This window comes from Macaca fascicularis, chromosome 13, assembly GCF_037993035.2.
Source record: "Macaca fascicularis isolate 582-1 chromosome 13, T2T-MFA8v1.1".
Lineage (NCBI taxonomy): Eukaryota > Metazoa > Chordata > Mammalia > Primates > Cercopithecidae > Macaca > Macaca fascicularis.
The window spans coordinates 74,574,074-74,594,169 of record NC_088387.1 but is presented as its reverse complement, the minus strand read 5'-3'; the positions used below and the strand labels follow the sequence as shown (position 1 = coordinate 74,594,169).

Below are 20,096 nucleotides of genomic sequence, written 5' to 3'. Positions count from 1 at the left end.
TTTTTTTTGAGACGGAGTCTAGCTCTGTTGCCCAGGCTGGAGTGCAGTGGCCGGATCTCAGCTCACTGCAAGCCCCGCCTCCCGGGTTCACGCCATTCTCCTGCCTCAGCCTCCCGAGTAGCTGGGAGTACAGGCGCCCGCCACCTCGCCCGGCTAATTTTTTTTTTTTGTATTTTAGTAGAGACGGGGTTTCACCGTGTTAGCCAGGATGGTCTCGATCTCCTGAACTCGTGATCCGCCCGTCTCGGCCTCCCAAAGTGCTGGGATTACAGGCTTGAGCCACCGCGCCTGGCCTCCTTTTGTGTTTTTTTAAATTGTATTTTTGTTTTATAGGTCCTGTAAGATTGATGCTTTAAAGTAAGATTTATGTTTTGATGTGTTTCCAGTATTTGTTTCAAGATTTAGAGCTCCTTTTAGCAGTTATTGTAGTTCTGGCTTTGTACTAGTGAATTCTCTCAGCAATTTTTGTCTGAAAAAGACAAAATTTCATTTATGAAACTTAGTTTCCCTGGATACAAAATTCTTGGCTGATAATTGTTTTGTTTGAGGAGGCTGAAGATAGGACCCTAATTCCTCTGGTTTGTAGGGTTTCTGCTGAGAAATCTGCTGTTGATCTGATAGGTTTTCTTTATAGGTTACCTGGTGCTTTTGCCTCACAGCTCTTAAGATTCTTCATCTTAACTTTGGATAACCTGATGACAGTGTACCTAGGTGATGATCTTTTTGTAATGAATTTCGCAGGTGTTCTTTGAGGTTCTTGTATTTAGATGTCTGGGTCTCTAGCAAGGCTGGGGAGGTTTTCCTCGATTATTCCCCCAGATATGTTTTCCATACTTCTAGATTTCCCTTCTTCCTCCAGAACGCCAGTTATTCTTAGGTTTGGTCATTTAACATAATCCCAGACTTCTTGGATTATAGGTGTGTGTCACCACACTTGGCTAATTTCTTTTGTATTTTTAGTAGAGATAGGGTTTTGCCATGTTGGCCAGGCTGGTCTCAAACTCCTGACCTCAAGTGATCCACCTGCCTAGGCTTCCCAAAGTGCTGGGATTATAGGCATGAGCCATGGTGTCTGGCCGGAAGTGTATCAGTGTATCTCTGTCTCTTTCTGTCTCTGTCTCTCTGTCTCATTCTCTCTCTCTCTCTCTCTCTCTCTCTCTTTCTCTTTCTCTCTCTCTTTTCTCTCTTTCCCTCTCTTTCCTTTTCTCCACAGGTAAGTTCTACAGAAGTATATCTTAGTGAACCACTTACTCTTTTTTTTTTGAAATGGAGTCTCGCTCTGTCACCCAGGGTGGAGTGCAGTGGCACAATCTCGGTTCATTGCAAGCTCTGCCTCCCGGATTCATGCCATTCTCCTACCTCAGCCTTCTGAGTAGCTGGGACTACAGGTGCCTGCCAGCATGCCCGGCTAATTTTTTGTATTTTTAGTAGAGACAGTGTTTCACTGTGTTAGCCAGGATGGTCTTGATCTCCTGACCTCATGATCCGCCCGCCTTGGCCTCCCAAACTGCTGGGATTACAGGTGTGAGCCACTGCACCCAGCCCACTTTTTTTTTTTTACTTCCCCCTGAGAGGGGGTCTTGCCATGTTGTCCAGGCTGGTCTTGAACTCCTGGACTCAGGTGATCCTCCTGCCTCAGCTTCCCAAAGTGCTAGGATTACAGGCATGAGTTACCATGCTTGGCCTAAACCACTTATTCTTTATTTTTTGAGGCAGTGTCTCACTGTGTTGCCCAGGCTGGAGTGCAATGGTGCAATCTCGCCTCACTGCAACCTCTGCCTCCCAGGTTCAAGTGATTTCTCCTGCCTCAGCCTCCTGAGTAGCTGGGATTACAGGTGCCCACCACCATGCCTGGCTAATTTTTGTATTTTTAGTAGAGACGGGGTTTTACCATGTTGGCCAGGCTTGTCTTGAACTGCTGACCTCAAGCAATTTGCCCCACCTTTGCCTCCCAAAGTGTTGGGATTGCAGGTGTGAGCCCTGTCCTAAACCACTTATTCTTTTTTTTTTTTTTTTTTTTTTTGAGACAGAGAGTCTTGCTCTGTCACTCAAGGTGGAGTGTAGTGGCATGGTCTCAGCTCACTGCAACTTCTGCCTCCTGGGTTCAGGTGATTCTCTTGACTCAGCCTCCCGAGTAGCTGCGATTACAGGCATGCACCACCATGCCTGGCTCAATTTTTGTATTTTTAGTAGAGATGGGATTTCACCATGTTGGTCAGCCTAGTCTCAAACTCCTGACCTCAAGCAGTCCACCCACCTCGGCCTCCCAAAGTGCCGGGATTACAGGCATGAGCCACCACACCCAGGCTGAATCACTTATTCTTGATGGGCTTTCAATGTATCCTGATATTTTACATTTTTTGATTATAGTAAGTGATGATTTAATAGTGATTAGCTTATGTTTAGGGTTGTTATAGAAACGTTAATACTTATGCTTTTTTGAGATGGAGTCTCACTCTCTTGCCCAGGCTGGAGTGTAGTAGCACGATCTTGGCTTACTGCAGCCGCCACCCCCTGAGTTCAAGCAGTTCTCCTGCCTCAGCCTCCTGAGTAGCTGGGATTTCAGGCACATGCCACCATGCCCGGCTTATTTTTGTGTTTTTATTAGAGACGTGAGTAGTTTCCCCTGTTGGCCAGGCTGGCCTCAAACTCCTGACCTCAGGTAATCCACCTGCCTCAGCCTCCCAAAGTGTTGGGATTACAGGCGTGAGCCCCCATGCCTCCCAATACTACACTTACTGACCTAAGCATTGCAGTAGTTCATGAGGTGCACAGTTGTGTTCTTGAAAATGAAAGCTTCACGGAGTTTTAAGTGAATCTTGCGGACAGTTAATCTGGAGTTCCTAACAAAAGTTATTTAATGACTTGATTATTTGAGCATTTTACATTTTGATACACTTAAGAAGCTAACAGATCATTTCCCTGTGTGATCTTTGAGATTCTTACTAAATAAATTGGTTACTTTATCAGTTTCTTGTTCCCTTCCTTCATAAAGTCATTCATTCAACAAATATCATCAACTGGCTACTTTGTGCCAAACATTTTTTAGGAGTTCTGATAGATGAAGTCCCTGTTTTGTAGAGTTTCCATAATAGTGAAAGAGTGGAGGGAGACACAGTAGGGAAATAAGTGGACAAGAATTTAAAATAGCATTAGGTACAATAAAGAAAGCATAATGTGTTGGTATGATACAGTGACTTGGCAAGGGGCCAGGGAGACAACAGATCCTGTGGCCAAAGAAGGCCTCTTTAAGGAATTGCTATCTAAGGTGAGACTTGAACCATAAAACGGAGCCAGCTGTTAAGAATTGGAGGGCACAGAGGAAGGAGTCCGGGCATGGTGGCTCATACCTGTAATCCCAGCACTTCGGGAGGCGGAGGTGGACAGATCACTTGAGCCCGGGAGTTTGATACCAACCTGGGCAACATGGCGAAATCTCATCTGTACAAAAAATACAAAAATTACTCAGGCATAGTGAAATGCACCTGTAGTCCAGCTACTCAGGAGGCTGAGGTTGGAGGATTGCCTGAGCCTGGGAAGTCAGGGCTGCAGTGAGCCATGATTGCACCACTGCACTTCATCCAGGGTGTTAGAGTGAGACCTCATCTTAAAAAAAAAAAAAAAAAAAAAAAAAAATTGAGGTAGGAGGGGAGGCTAGTGGGATCAGCCAGTGCAAAGACATAAGGCTGATGTGGTCTTACCTTGTTGCAGGAGCGAAGGAAACCTAAAGTGGTCAAGCATAGAAGTAGAGAATTATGACGAGGTTGGTAGGAGTTGAGACTAGAGGCCTGTCTGAGATTTTTAACTTTTTTTTGTGCTGTGGACCTTCTTGGCTACTGTTGAAGTCCATTAGTAGTGTTTTTAAATACATAAAATAAAACGCAGTGTTACAAAGGAAACCAATTGTATTGAAATATACTTATCAAAATATGAAACAAATTCTTGATGTAAGAATGTCTTTTTTATTAATGCATTGAAAAATACCTGACAGAAAGCCTACTACTTGACTTCCGAAGTAAGAGTGAGGTTAAATAATGCTTTAAAATATCTCAAAACTAATATCATATGAAAATATAGCTGGTGATTTAATTAGTAACAAAGACACAGGTACTGGTAATACTACCATGGCTTATTGCCTACATTAATAATGAAAGCAAACGCTAAATTTCAGCTAGAGGCTAGAGGAAATAAAACTAGAATTTTCTTCTTTGTTTATGTACTGCTATGAATACCAGGAGTCCTTTGGTTAAGACCTCAGGATAGCTTGTGTAGGGCTTTCCAGCCTGTGATCACTGGTAGAGAATGTAGCTTTACAAAATCTAGTTGGAAATTGGCAACTGGGGTTTGGTACAAGTTACAAGGAGGGGAAGGAATTTAAGATGCTAGTGAAAGCTTGGAGGATAAGGGAGCAGGAGAACTCGTAAGGAAGTTTATAAACTGAGAAGGGCTGCAGCAAAGTGGGCTCGTATGCTTGAGGAGCCAGAGGACATGTTGAGGGTGACATAGGTTCTGAAGTTCATACAGATATTTATGCAGTATGGATTCTTGGAAAACCTTCTTCAGTCATGTGCTAGAAAAATAACAGCTTATGGAAAAAACAGGGTTGAAGCAGACCTGAAAATACATGAATTTTTAAAAACCACTTCTAACAGAAGCATAACAAACTGTAATAAAAACTGTGGCCTTCCTGGCATTTGCACCCAAGCACCAGCATTAGCCAACTCTTTGAAGCCTTAGATCTGTGGCTGTTGTTTTCTCCTTTGAGATGTAGGTCCTTGAGGGCATTTGCTTCTAATAGAGGCTAGTTTCGTCAGAATTAAAAATCTGAACCATGGTATGAAATTGAATTCTTTTTTTTTTTTTTTCTTTTTCGAAAACACTGGCAAATGTTTTGTACCCTTGAGCTGTCCCACATATCTTAACATAGTGAGTGGAAAGTACAGTGGCTGTTAAGCCAACTACTCTGAGGTCTTCACTGCTAAGGCTTACTCTTAATTGTGTGAGAGCTTAACCTTGATCCCTTTAAAACATTAATGGGCTGGAAAAAAAATCATTCATAAACCAATGCCACCTCTGAATTTTGCTGCCACGGTTCCCTTATTTACCAATAGTGCATGAGCTAATTTGGAATAAAGGACTATGCATTGTAGCACAGCAGACATTGTGTGGGCAAAGTGTTGTTTTTATTCTGTCTAAATAGTGCTTCACACGTATGTACATATTTTCTAAATATGTATAGATGCTGTTGTGATTAATAATAAAACATGAATCCTTAAAACAATTTTGCTGACTTCATAGTAGTTTTTCATCATTTTCTCAATAGCTGCTAAAATTTCTGGAGAAGTTTGGAAACTGTTGCTTTGGAGTGAAATGCAGTGTGTTAGGTATCACTTGCGGAATTCTTCTAAGGGAATTTATTGGCGATTAAAAAAAAATCCTTGCGTTATACCAGTAGTAATACAAAGTAACTTGTTGAGCTTCTGTTAAGTGTCAAGGACTGTACAAGTGTGGTGTATAGTTATCTCATTTATTATTTCTGGGTAGCTATTATTATTCCTTTGCACAAAAAGGGAAAATGAGGCTCAAAGTATCATGCTCCAGATAAGAGAGCCAATGGGTAGCAGAGCTGGGATCGTTACCCAGGTCTCTAGTCCTGCCTACTTTTTCACAGTATATACTCCATTGCTTCACTTACTCCTTCATACATGATTCCCCAGCATATGCTCTTTTTTTTTCTTTTTTTTTTTGAGATAGAATCTCGTTCTGTTGCCCAGTCTGGAGGGCAGTAGTGTGATCTTGGGCTAACTGCAGCCTCCACCTCCTGCGTTCAAGCAATTCTCCTGCTTCAACCTCCCGAGTAGCTGGGACTGTAAGCCTGTGTTACCACACCAGGCTAATTTTTGTATTTTGAGCAGAGATGAGGTTTCACCTTGTTGGTCAGGCTGGTCTCAAACTCCTGAGCTCAAGTGATCTGCCCGCCTCAGCCTCTGAAAGTGCTGGGATTATAGGCATGAGCCACCATGCCCGGCCTCCCCATCATGTACCCTTAAATACCATCAAGTACAGTTCCATTGTGTAAAAACTTGGCTTGATTTAATCTGTTAATTGGAACACTGTTATTAATGGAAATTAGGAATATGACGTAAGCTAGAGATTTTATTTTAATGACTTTGGGTTATTAAATCTATAAGAAATGAAATTCATTTAGTCATAATTAATGTCATATTTCTGCATCTGTATTACTTGTTGGATTTACAGACAAGGGAGGTAATGTATTATTAGTGGGAAGCTTTGAGTGCTACATCATTTCCCTTCCTATAAAATAACTTGAGTACTAAACAATTTGAATTAAAACACCTGAGTAAATAGTAACTTTGGAGACCTACTGTACTATTTGTAACTTTTGGATCAAATGATGCTTGTTTATCTCAGTCACATTTTTATGATTTGTATTTTGTAAAAATGAGATCTTTTTATTTGTTTGTTTTACTACTTTCTTTTAGGAAAACACCAGAAATTATTGTTGGCAGTTTTTGTGACTCCTCTTACTGATCTTCGTTCTGATTTCTCCAAGTTTCAGGAAATGATAGAAACAACTTTAGATATGGATCAGGTATGCAATATACTTTTAAATTTAAACAGTGGATATTTTTTAAAAACAAAGGCCACATTAAGAAAGCGTGTAAATTTTTCTTTTTAGTATCTAATTGTAGCACCTTTGTAGACAGTGGACGTAAGACGAAGTGACAGATGGGAAAAGGATTTTTTTTAAAAAATAGCAACTGTTTCAGTGGATGAAATACAGAGTAGCAGAGGAAATGAATATTGGGCATAACTGTCCTGGTTAAAGACAATCTCATAAATGAACAATTTCATAAATGCAACTGCATTTTATTTTCAAAGAGAAGGAAAATTATAGTCACTGGAAAAGGAAAGAGAAGTTAGAGGTAAACATAAGACACACAAGAAAACTTTCATTTTGTTTGTTTTCTTGTTTTTCTTTTGAGACTGGGTCTCCCTCTGTTACCCAGGCTTAAGTGCAGTGACACTGTCGTAGTTCACTAACCCCTCAAACTTCTGGGTTCAAGTAATCCTCCTGCCTTAGCCTTAGTAGCTGTAAATACAGCTGTGTACCACCACGCCTGGCTACTTTTTTAAAAACTTTTTTATAGACATGAACTCTCGCCGTGTTGCCCAAACTGGTCTCAAAACTCTGGCCTCAAGCTATCCTCCTGCCTCCGTCTTAGCCTCCCAAAATGCTGGGATTTCAGATATAAGCCACCTTGCTGGGCCACTTCTGTTTCTTTTCCATGTAGAGAGTTCTTTGCAGGAGGAGGTTAGAATATGTATGCATCTCCTAAATAGTTGTTGAATATAACTAAAAAGTTAACCAGGACTCTAAATACTATTTACTTCTAAAATTTCTTGTTAATTGAGAACATTTAGGGTTTAAGTGATCTATATCTCATGTCTTTAACAATTTTGAGCAATAACTGTATGTAAAGTGAGAACAGTTTGTGAAATAGTTGAAAATATCCTTACATGAAAGTGAATTTTAAAGCACAGTTTATGACATGGTAATGCTTTGTTTTGAATCTGTTAAAAATTTGTTTATATGAACAAGTTTACCAGTTTACTATGGTGAGCCCATTGAATATAGTGGGGTTCCCCCCCCGCCCGAGATGAAGTCTCACTCTTGTCCCCAGGCTGACGTGCAATGGCGTGATCTTGACTCACTGCAATCTCTGCCTCCTGGGTTCAAGTGATTCTCCTGCCTCAGCCTCCCGAGTAGCTGGGATTATAGGCGCCTGCCACCAAACCCGGCTAATTTTTGTATTTTTAGTAGAGGCAGGGTTTCCTCATGTTGGCCAGGCTGGTCTTGAACTGCTGACCTCAGGTGATCCATCTGCCTTGGCCTCTCAAGTGCTGGGATTACAGGTGTGAGCCACCATGCCCGGCCTGAATATAGTGTTTTTAATTTGCAAGACTTTAAAAATAGTATTTTGAAATTTTTCTAAGTTAAATTCCCTGTTAAAATGGTCATGCAGGAATATATGCTTGCATTATTCATATTAGGGTAACCGTTTGGTTTGCTGGTTTAAGTCAGATTCTTTGCATTACTTTTTTTTTTTTTTTTGAGATGGAGTTTCACACTTTTTGCCCAGGCTGGAGTGCAAGGGCGCTATCTCGATACACCTCAACCTCCTCCTCCTGGGTTCAAGCAATTCTCCTGCCTCAGCCTCCCAAGTAGCTAGAATTACAGGAATGTGCCACCACACCCGGCTAATTTCGAATTTTTAGTAGAGATGGGGTTTCTCCGTGTTGGTCAGGCTGGTCTCAAACTTCCAGCCTCAGGTGATCAGCCCACCTCAGCCTCCCAAAGTGCTGGGATTGCATGCGTAAGCCACCGCGTCCCTGCCCCCACACCCTTTTTAAAAAATGAGACAGAGTTTTATTCTGTCACCCAGGCTGGAGTGCAGTGGTGCGATCATGGTTCACTGCAGCCTTGAATCTGGGCTCAAGTGATCCTCCCACTTCAGCCTCCCAAGTAGTTGGAACCATAGATGTGCACCACCACACCTGGCTGATTTTTAAATTATTTGTAGAGATGATAAAAATAAAAAACCTGCTGCCATGATTCAATTACCTCCCACCGAGTCCCTCCCATGTCACATGGGGATTATGGGAGCTACAACTCAAGATGAGATTTGAGTGGAGACACAGCCAAACCATATCAGATAATAAATTGTGGAGAGCCAACAAGATTGAAGAAAAGAGGTTTGAGCTTCGAGGGGTGGTAAATTGTGGGAAGGTAAATATGTGGGGCAAACTAATGGAAGGTAAAGGTTGTTTTAGTAAGGTTTGTTTTGCATACCCAAATCAAGGTGCCATCTCCAGTGATTTAAGAGTCTATGGTGATCAAGAGTAGTTCTCTTGTAGTGCACGTCTTACATGATGGGCAGGAGCAAGAGAGAGAAGGGGGAGGTGCTACACACTTTTAAACAACTAGATCTCAGGACAAGTCAGTCACTATCATGAGAAGAGTACCCAGGGGAAGCCACCCTCATGATCCAGTCACCTCTCACCAGGCTCCACCTCCAACACTGGGGATTCCAATTCCAATTCAATGTGACATTTGGGTGGGGGCACATATCCAGATCATATCTCCTCATATAGCTGAATGGTATTCCCTGATGGACATACCACATTAATTATTAATTTATTGATTGATTAACAGGATCCTGCTCTGTTGCCGAGACTGGAGTGCAGTGGTTTGATCATAGCTCATTGCAGGCCTTGAATTCCTGGGCTCCAGTGATCCTCCCACCTCAGCCTCCTGAGTACCTGAGATTATAGGCGTGTGCCACCACACCTGGCTAATTTTTTTATTTTTTAGTAGAGACACGGTTTTTGCTATGTTGACCAGGCTGGCCTTGAACTCCTGGGCTCAAGCAATCCTCCTGTCTTGGCTTCCCAAAGTTGTAGGATTACAAGTGTGAGTTTAGAGAGGTATAATTTCTTACTCAACTCCAAGTATTTTATTTCTATTATCATTTGTTCTTTGGTTTGTTAATTATTTAGAAGTATATTTTTAAATTTCCAAGCTTGGTGTGTATCCATTTCATAAAAGTTCCCCATGTATTTAAAATTTGGATGTGTACTCTACTTTTGGGATTGTTTTTTCATTTCATTGTCTATATGTGCTCGCTAATTTTTGATCTGCTGGGTTACTGAGAAAGATGTGGGTTTCTCCATCTAGGTCTGTTTTTGGTTAATATGTGAGGCACAGAGCTGTTGTTTTTTCTGGTGAATTGAATCTTCATCATTCTTTAGGGACTCTATCCTTAATTAATAATGCTTTTTTGCCTTACATTTTGTCTCATTGTAAGAGAGCTATGTCAGAGTACTTTTTAAAACACTTTTTAATATGGTATATATTTTTTCATTTTTTGTGAGGTTTTTTTAACCATAAGTTTAAGCAAAATAAAGCTTATAACTGGATTTTATGTACTTTTAAATTTAATTTGATTTTTTTTTTTTTTTTTGGTGAGATGAAGTCTCACTCTGTCACCCAGGCTGGAGTGCAGTGGCGCAATCTCGGCTCACTGCAGCCTCTGCTTCCCAGGTTCAAGAGATTCTCCTGCCTCAGCCTCCCTAGTAGCTGGGATTATAGGCCCGCTGCCACGCCTGACTAAGTTTTTGTATTTTTAGTAGAGACAGGGTTTCACCGTGTTAGCCAGGATGGTGTTGATCTCCTGACTTTGTGATCTGCCTGCCTTGGCCTCCCAAAGTGCTGGGATTACAGGTGTGAGCCACCGAGCCTGGCCAAAATTTTAAATTTTAATATTATATTGAATTTCTTTTGGTTGGTTTAAATTGAGAAAGTTATTTTGTGTATATTCTCTTTTTTGTTAGCTTTCTGTAATTTGATTTTAATTCCTTATTCCTTGCATAGTTTGCTTCTGGTATGTGAAAGTGTACTCTATAAGTGGATAGTAATTAGGAACAATTTATCTCAACCTCATTTATTGAATAATTTAAATCAAGAGAACGGACTCACTCTGTTATATTAAGCTTCTATACATAATTGTCTGCTTAATTGTAATGCCTAGTAAGGATACACTTCATCCTTTTTTTAGATATTCTTTCACAATTTCATGTAAATTTTAGTTGTTTTGTTTCAAAAAAGAATTCCTATCGGACAATCTGTGGAAATACATAGCTTATTAATATTAGATCTAGTTTTCTCTTTTCATAGTTTACCTCTTTCTTTCTTTCTGTCTGTCTTTCTGTCTTTCTTTAACTGAGTCACACTCTGTCACCCAGGCTGGAGTAGAGTGGCACGATCTTGGCTCACTGCAATCTCCGCCTCCCATGTTTGAGTGATTCTCCTGCCTCAGCCTCCCAAGTAGCTGGGACTACAGGTGCACACTGCTACGCCCAGCTCATTTTGTATTTGTAGTAGAGATGGGGTTTTACCATGTTGACCAGGCTGGTCTCAAACTCCTGACCTCAAGTGATCCACCTGCCTTGGCCTCCCAAAGTGCTGGGATTACAGGCATGAGCCGTGGCGCTGGTCCAATTCCTGTAGTTTTTTAATCAGTTGAATTTAACATTTATATTCTTCTTTTAAATCTTCCAGTAGGCAATTATCTTTATAAAGGTCCTATATAATCAAGACTTTGTTTCTGAATATTTTATGTAGTTTTTGCTATTGTAAATGAGATCTATTTTTCGTTGTGGTTTCTTGCTGTTATTACTGGTAAGAATTTAGTGAAACAAAGTACTTACGAGTATGTTTTTAAATTGTGAGATTTTGATTAACTTTTAAGAAAATTCTTTTGTTTCTTAGAGCTTTTTGAGATTTCTAGGGTATATCCTTGGTTTGGGCAACATACAACTATTACAAGTTTTGCACATTGAACGTTACTTAGTAATTTTTAGGGAGAACATTTTAAATGTTTAGGAAAAATATAAATAAAATGTAGAATACTATTAGGGACATATACATCATCAGCACTGCATCTGTTTCATATGAATCGTTTTTATACATACAGAACTCTGAAGTCCTAATGAACAGAATTTTCCATCTCAGTAAATAGAAACTCCTTAATAGTTGTGACTGAATAACTTATGGATAGCAAATTATTTAACTGAAAACAGTAAAATTTAAGTGGGAGGAAATATTTGCTGTATAATTTCTGTCTTTACCTATTATTTATAGGATTTTGTCACTTTGTTCTGTTTGCAGGTAGAAAACCATGAATTCCTTGTAAAACCTTCATTTGATCCTAATCTCAGTGAATTAAGAGAAATAATGAATGACTTGGAAAAGAAGATGCAGTCAACATTAATAAGTGCAGCCAGAGATCTTGGTAAGAATGGGTCGTTGGAGGTTGGAATAATTCTTTTGTCTATACAGTGTCTGTCTATGTTGATGCCAGAATTATTTTATAAGTTTCCTGTCCCCAAGATGATGACTCCACATTCTTGTCAAGCAGAAATCGCCCTACAGGCCCTTGTATGATGTCATTTAAACAAGCCTTATTTTAAATGTCACCTCCACTGGTAACAGGATACTCCTAGGAGGATCACCAAACCCGATTCTCCTAGGAGTAGTGCATTGATTTGGCTTTGGGGTTTCCAAGCACTTCATTAATGCCAATTTTTGGAAAAAGTCTGTCTTCCATACCAGCTTATTAATTCCCTATGGGTTCACACTTTTTTGTCCTCTGGATTTTCATCAAACATGTGTAAGGTGCTCAGTACAAAGAAGTTTAGAAATCCAGAACAAAACAGTGTATTTAAGCAGTAATAAACTTCCGGATAATCTGATGCCCATACCTACATATATAAAAAATTTGCTGCCGGGCGCGGTGGCTCACGCCTGTGATCCCAGCACTTTGGGAGGCCGAGGCGGGCGGATCACAAGGTCAGGAGATCGAGACCACGGTGAAACCCCGTCTCTACTAAAAATACAAAAAATTAGCCGGGCGCGGTTGTGGGCGCCTGTAGTCCCAGCTACTCGGGAGGCTGAGGCAGGAGAATGGCGTGAACCCGGGAGGCGGAGCTTGCAGTGAGCCGAGATCGCGCCACTGCACTCCAGCCTGGGCGACAGAGCGAGACTCCGTCTCAAAAAAAAAAAAAAAAATTTGCAAATAGTTTCTGTAGAGAGTCCAAACATGGACTAGATCCCTAATTAAGAACTTTTGCATTAAAATCCATCTTCCTCATTTCATAGCTAAGGATATTAAGGCTCAGAGAGTTTATGTATCTGGAGTTAAAGTTATTTTGTATTTCCTTAATAATTTTTGACTTAATAGAAAGTTAAAGTACCTGCACATTTCTGTGTTTTACTGTATGTTAACTTGTTTGGCTGGAAGTTTTTCTGCTGATAATTGGTTTTATGAGGGAAGAATCCTGTTAAGAATGCATCATTGGACTGGGCATGGTGGCTCACACCTGTAGTAATCCTAGCACTTTGAGAGAGACCAAGGTGGGCAGATTGCTTGAGTCCAGGAGTTCGAGATCAACCTGGGCAACATGATGAAACCCTGTCTGTACAAAAAATACAAAAATTAGCCCGACATGGTGGCATGCACCTGTGGTCCCAGCTACTCAGGAGGCTGAGGTGGGAGGATCACTCGAGCCAGGAAGGTCGAGGCTACAGTGAGCCATAATTGCACTACTACACTCAGCCTGGGTGACAGGGTGAGATCCTGTCTCAAAATAAGAAAAGAGAATGCATCATTGGCCAGGCACAGTGGCTCACGCCTATAATCCCAATACTTAGGAGGATCACTTCAGCCCAGGAGTTCAAGACTAGCCTGTGCAACATAGACCACATTTCTACCAAAAATTAAAAGGAAAAAAATTTGCTGGGTGTGGTGATGCACACCTGTGGTCCTAGCTACTTAGGAGGCTGAGGTGGGAGGATTGCTTTAGCTTGGGAGGTTGAGGCTACAGTGAGCCATGATAGTACCAATGTATTCCATCCAGCCTGAGGGACAGAGTGAGAGTGACACCTTGTCTTTAAAAAAAGAAAAAAAAAGAATGCATCATAGTATACATTAAATTATTGCCTATTTTTTTGATCTATTTTATTGAGTGCTAATGAGAAAATAAATGGCAAAAACTTGTTTTTTACGGTATAAATTAAGTTTAATTTCATTTAAAATTAAGTAAGTTTGTTTTATTAAAAAGTATGTTGAAAGCGACATAAATAGCACTCAAATTGAGACAGAAACACTGTAACTGTAGTGTAAGAACATTAGGCTGGGAGTTGGGAAACACGAGTTCTAGTTTCAGCTTGGAAATTTTTTCTGAAGCTCTTTACAAATTATTTAATTTCTGTGGTTTTCACCACATTCTACTGTAGCATTAACATGTTGGATTCATTGCTTTAATTCTTAGACCTACTTAGGTCTTTAATTCTTAGACCTTAGTGTCATCAGAAATGCCATTACACTTTGAGGATGTGAGCCTCATTTTAAATAAAGTTGTGATCCTCATGGCAGCCTTGGTTTACATGTGTTAAATAAACAGTATTCTATAAATACCATTGTCTTTCATGTTTGGTGATGTTGCTGTTGTTAACACTGCAGTGAAATGCATATATAAGCAAACTACGTTACGTACTCATGAACATGGTCCTTTGTTTTGAAACTTTGATCACTGATTGTTTGCAGTCTTTCATTGCGGAACTACTCTTTCCCTTTGAATGTTTTGAGAGGTTCCTTTGTTCAGATCAGTCCAATTTTATTTCTGGATCGGTCTCTACTTTCCTTTTCCTCACTGGTCAAGCGAGGTCTGTCTTTAGTTGTTTGCTACTACTAACATTTGATGGCCACACTTCAGCAAGTACATTTGTAAATACTCTCCCTCTCTCTTAGTTTGTAGTCTAGAGATCATATTGGTTAATGAAATTATGAAGAGGGAACATATTTATAAAAACCCAGAAATTCTCGATGCAGAAAATCTAGCTGATTGTGAACCCAAAATACCCGAGACAGGTCTCAACCAATTTAGAAAGTTTATTTTGCCAAGGTTAAGAACACATCCATGACATAGTCTCACGAGTTTCTGATGACACGTGTGCAACGTGTGCAAGGTGGTTAGGGTACAGCTTGCTTTTATACATTTTAGGGAGACATGAGACATCAGTCAACATGTGTAAGATGTACATTGGTTCGAACCGGAAAGGCAGGACAACTTGAAGCAAGGGGCTTTCAGGTAATAAGTAGATAAGAGACAAAAGGTTGCATTCTTTTGAGTCCTTGATTGACCTTTCACTGAATAGTCTGGCTTAGTGAATCTGCATTTTTACATAAACAATAGGGCAGAGGAAGCAATCAGAAATGCATTTGTGTCAGGTGAGCAGAGGGATGACTTTCTGTCCCTCACCTGTGAAGATAAGCTATCAGTTTACATTGCTAGGGTGAAATTCAACAGAGTTGTTTGAGAGTGAACATCTGGAGGCTCACAAGGAATTTCCTTGTGGGCAAACTGTGAGGGAGGTATGTAGCTTTTTAATCTTTGTTGCTATCTTATTTAGGAATAAGATGGGAGGCAGGTTTGTCTGACATAGTTCCCAGCTTGACTTTTCCCTCGGCTTAGTGATTTTGGGGTTCCGAGATTTATTTTCCGTTCACGTATCAATCAGATCATTTGGTTTGTGAAGTTTCCTATGCTTAACAGAAAATATGTGCACTAGTTTTCCTAGAGTTTCATTGTCAGAGTCTCAAGTTTTTGTTTGGAAATTGTATTTGGTCACATTAATTATACTCTATATTAGTTCCAAAGAAATAACTTTGGTTAAGAAAATAATTCTCATGCATAACTCCACGAGGGTGGGGTTATACCTTAATCCATCCTCATGTGCTCACAACAACTGGGGCAAATGTGTTGCCCAGTGCTGGTGTTCTGCAGCCTTGGATAGGTTTACCCAGAAAGCAGCTTTCAAGTCAGAAACTAACATTCATAAGGGAGTTGAGGATTTTATAAATAGATATCCGTAATTCATGTAGTTTTCAAGTAAGTAGTATTTGAATCTTTTCTGGTTAGATAATAATTGTGATGTGTTGTCATATAACAATATGTTTTTCATTATTTAAATAATTTTAGAGTTACATTGAAAAATGGCTGTAGGTATTTATGGAATACTTTTTCTTTTCTTCTTGATTATCAAGGCTTGGACCCTGGCAAACAGATTAAACTGGATTCCAGTACACAGTTTGGATATTACTTTCGTGTAACCTGTAAGGAAGAAAAAGTCCTTCGTAACAATAAAAACTTTAGTACTGTAGATATCCAGAAGAATGGTGTTAAATTTACCAACAGGTTTGCAAGTCATTATTATATTTTTAACCCTTTATTAGTTCCCTGAATGCTCTAACATGATGTGAATGTTCTATGATAAGGAAGTTTTACTAATGTAGTCACCAGGTAAGAGTCAAGCTTTCTTCCAAATAGCAGTCAGCTGTCCCAATACCATTTGCTAAATAATCCATCTGTTCCCCACTGACTGAAGTGGTACTTTGGGTCTGTTTTAAAGAGTCTACTTTTACCTTGTCTCACCATTCTTTTGTCTACGCAAAATATATTTTATCACTTATTCTGTGTTACCATATCTATTAGAGCTAGTTCCCGCTCATATCTCGGCTTTATTTTCATGTTTCTTTTATCTCTTTTTTTTTTTTTTCCCCCTGAGACGGAGTCTTGCTGTGTCACTCAGGCTGGAGTGCAGTGGCATGCAGTCTTGACTCACTGCAACCTCCACCTCCCGGATTCAAGCGATTCTCATGCTTCAGCTTCCTGAGTAGCTGGGATTATAGGCCTGCACCACCACATCTGGTTCATTTTTTTATTTTTAGTAGCAATGGGTTCTCACCATGTTGGACAGGCTGGTCTCGAACTCCTGGCCTTGAGTGATCCACCTGCCTCAGCTTCCGAAAGTGCTGAGATTACAGGTGTGAGCCAGCGTGCCTGACCCACATGTTTTTTTTTTGTAAGAAAACTGCTATCATTTATCAAGTTAAAAAAATTATTCTGGTATTTCAGTTGGGTGTTTAAATTAGTTTAGGGAAATATGAGGCCATTCACTAGATTCTAGCTTTTTTTTTTTTTAATCTTGTTTCATGTTGAAACAAATTTTAACAGTGTTTTCCTGCCATTTTTCTAACTGATCTTAGGAAGTCCGTGAAGCAAATTATTGCTATGTAAAAAAAAAATTATTTTAAATTAATTAAAAAATTTTAAAATTATATTTATTTATTTTATTTATTTATTTTTTTGAGATGGAGTCTCCCTCTGTCACCCAGGCTGGAGTGCAGTGGCCAGATCTCAGCTCAATGCAAGCTCCGCCTCCCGGGTTTACGCCATTCTCCTGCCTCAGCCTCCCAAGTAGCTGGGACTATAGGCACCTGCCAACTCGCCCGGCTAGTTTTTTGTATTTTTTAGTAGAGACTGGGTTTCACCGTGTTAGCCAGGATGGTCTCGATCTCCTGGACCTTGTGATCTGCCTGTCTCGGCCTCCCAAAGTGTTGGGTTTACAGGCTTGAGCCACCGCGCCCGGCCTAAAATTATATTTAAAATCTTCTGTGGCTTATGGTGGGGGGAGGCTAAAGCCTTTCTCCTTTTGTACTGTTCTGGAAACTACTCCCTCCCCTCCTGAATTTTCCCAGAACTTTACAGGTAGCTTATATATATATGATCCCCTGTCATCTGTTTAACAAGTACTTTGAGTGTCTATTATATGCAGACATTCTAGGTGTTCAGACACCCTAGTAATTAGTTTGTTCCTCATAACTCTCAGTAAAGAAGACATGTATATTTCTCATTTTATAGGTGTAGAAGCTAAGACTTCACTTTTCCTCAGTTAGACGGCTAGTGCTGGTGGGTGCCTAAACTTAGACCTTCTGTTGCCAAATCTAGGTGTGTTGTTTTTCCAGCACACTAGAATACTCCTGGTTCAAGAAATGTATATATTTTAGCTGGTATAAGATACAACTTTTGGGGTGTTCTAATCATCTTCAAGTTTTTTGTGGGTTAGTTATAACATATGAAAAAAGATTGGACTGAATGGCCACATGATGCCAAGAGTGAAAGTCACTCACTAGGTTATGACCTGTAGAATCTGGTCCCTGCCTGCCTCTGCTTTTATATTTTGCAACTTGTCCCTTCACACAGTGGTCTCACTTTTATAATGTCTTTCCCTCATGCATTTCTTTAATTCTTTTTTTTTTTGCCTGTTTCATAGTAGTCTGTTTGTGCTGCTACTTGCCCCTGTACTGTTCTTGAGCTATACATGTCTGCTGTGCCATTGAGTGATTCCATCAAGGCCACAATTATCATCTTGATGAACTGATTTTCTCCCACTGCTGATGATTACTTCTCTCCTTTCTTTCTCCTTTACATCACCTCTTTTTGTTCTTAGTTTCATTCCCTTCTTGATTCCAGTTAATATTTTTTTCTTATTCTCATCTTCCTTGAGTATTTTTTATGTCAACCTCTATTTTTTGTTTTCTTTTTTTTCTTTTTTTTGGTGAAGGGTTTGGCTTTGTCGCTCAGGCTGGAGTGCAGTCGCACAATTTCGGCCCACTGCAACCTCCACCTCCTGGGCTCAAGCCATCCTCCCACCTCAGCCTCCCAAGTAACTGGGACTACAGGTGTGCCCCACTACTTTGTATTTTTAATAGAGACAGGATTTCCCCATGTTGCTCAGACTGATCTTGAACTCCTGGGCTCAAGCAATCCACCTGCCTTGGCCTCCCAAAGTGCTGGGATTACAGGATTACAGACGTTGTGCCCGGCTCAACCTCTAATTTTAATTTTCTCTTCAAATTGCTCAACGAGATTTAGTTTCAAGACATTTTCCTGGCTGTGCATGGTGGCTTACGCCTATAATTCCAACACTTTGGGAGGCCGAGGCGGGTGGATCACTTAAGGTCAAGAGTTCGAGACCAGCCTGGCCAACATGGTGAAACGCCATCTCTACTAAAAAATACAAAAATTAGCTGGGTGTGGTGGCACACGCTTGTAATCTTAGCTACCGTGGAGTCCGAGGCATGAGAATCGCTTGAACCTGGGAAGCAGAGGTTACAGTGAGTCAATCATACCACTGAACTCCAGCCTGGGCAACAGGCTCAAACAAACAAAACAAAACCCATTTTTCTTATTTTGAAAACTTTTAGTATTGAAAGATATTTTTGCTACAGTAATGAGAAATACTGTTTGTGTGTTCGTTTGTGGGTTTTTTTTGTTTTTTCTTTGCCTTTTTTTTTTTTTTTTTTTTTTTTGAGACAGAGTTTTGCTCCTTGTTGCCCAGGCTGTAGTGCAATGGCGCTATCTCAGCTCACCACAACCTCTGCCTCCCGGGTTCAAGTGATTCTCCTGCCTCAGCCTCCCAAGTAGCTGGGATTACAGGCATGCGCCACCACACCTGACTTAATTTTGTATTTTTAGTAGAGACGGGTTTTCTCCATGTTGGTCAGGCTGGTCTCAAGCTCCCGACCTCAGGTGATCCACCTGCCTCAGCCTCCCAAAGTGCTGGGATTACAGGCACCCTGCCTGTGTTTGTGTTTTAAAAGGGGTCATGGCTTTAATTTTTTTTTTCTCTCTCTGAGACGGAGTTTCCCTCTTGTTGCCCAGGCTGGAATGCAATGGCGTGTTCTTGGTTCACCGTAACTTCCATCTCCTGGGTTCAAGCGATTCTCCTGCCTCAGCCTCCTGAGTAGCTGGAATTACAGGCACGCACCATCATGCCTGGCTAATTTTTGTATTTTTAGCAGAGACGGGGTTTCTCCATGTTGGTCAGGCTGGTTTCGAACTACCAACCTCGGGTGATCCACCCACCTCAGCCTCCCAAAGTACTGGGATTACAGGCGTGAGCCACCACGCCCGGCCGACTTCAATCTTAAATAAGGATTCCATTTAAATATTTTGTAAAAGGGCACAGGGCATATTTTTACTCAGGGGAATATAGTTATAGCAGGAATTGTGCCATTGCGCTATTCCAAACAGCATAAAAGAACGTTAATAAATTGAATTCTAACCACATTTGTCTGTAAGGAGTTGTCTGTTTTCCACTTGTATTTCCATTTTAATTATTGTTTTGATGTTTCATAGGATACTTTGGATATGTTTCATGTAGTACACATTGCTTCTAGTACACATTTTAATATTTTTAATAAAACTGTTATGTTGATTTGCAGCAAATTGACTTCTTTAAATGAAGAGTATACCAAAAATAAAACAGAATATGAAGAAGCCCAGGATGCCATTGTTAAAGAAATTGTCAATATTTCTTCAGGTAAACTTAATAGAAATAGTAATGTTCTGAATGTCGCCTGGCTTTTGGTAATAGAAAAAAAAATCATGATATTTGAAGTGTGTTTTGTTATTTTCTAAAACCATTACATTTTGACTATTTAATATGTTAGGTTTCCTATATAAAATAAGGCATGGTATGTTACAGTAGGACACATAACTGGAAATTACTCTTGTACATAGAAACAAAAAATGGCAGAAAAGCACAAAACTTACTATAGTTGTAACAAGGAAAGGAAACACTAGGGCCTACAACATGCTAATGTCTT

At 40.2% G+C, this 20,096-nt stretch overlaps 1 protein-coding gene across 2 annotated transcripts in view; it reads left to right on the top strand.

Moving 5' to 3' along the window:
• The window catches only part of MSH2 (mutS homolog 2), a 123,044-nt gene that overhangs the window by 41,535 nt on the left and 61,413 nt on the right, over positions 1-20,096 (top strand). For both annotated transcript variants that reach the window (XM_074011838.1, XM_045369367.2), the window contains exons 8-11: positions 6,504-6,613; positions 11,753-11,876; positions 15,690-15,840; positions 19,713-19,810. In XM_074011838.1, coding sequence (XP_073867939.1) covers positions 6,504-6,613; positions 11,753-11,876; positions 15,690-15,840; positions 19,713-19,810 — 483 coding nt within the window. The remainder of the gene's footprint in view (positions 1-6,503; positions 6,614-11,752; positions 11,877-15,689; positions 15,841-19,712; positions 19,811-20,096) is intronic.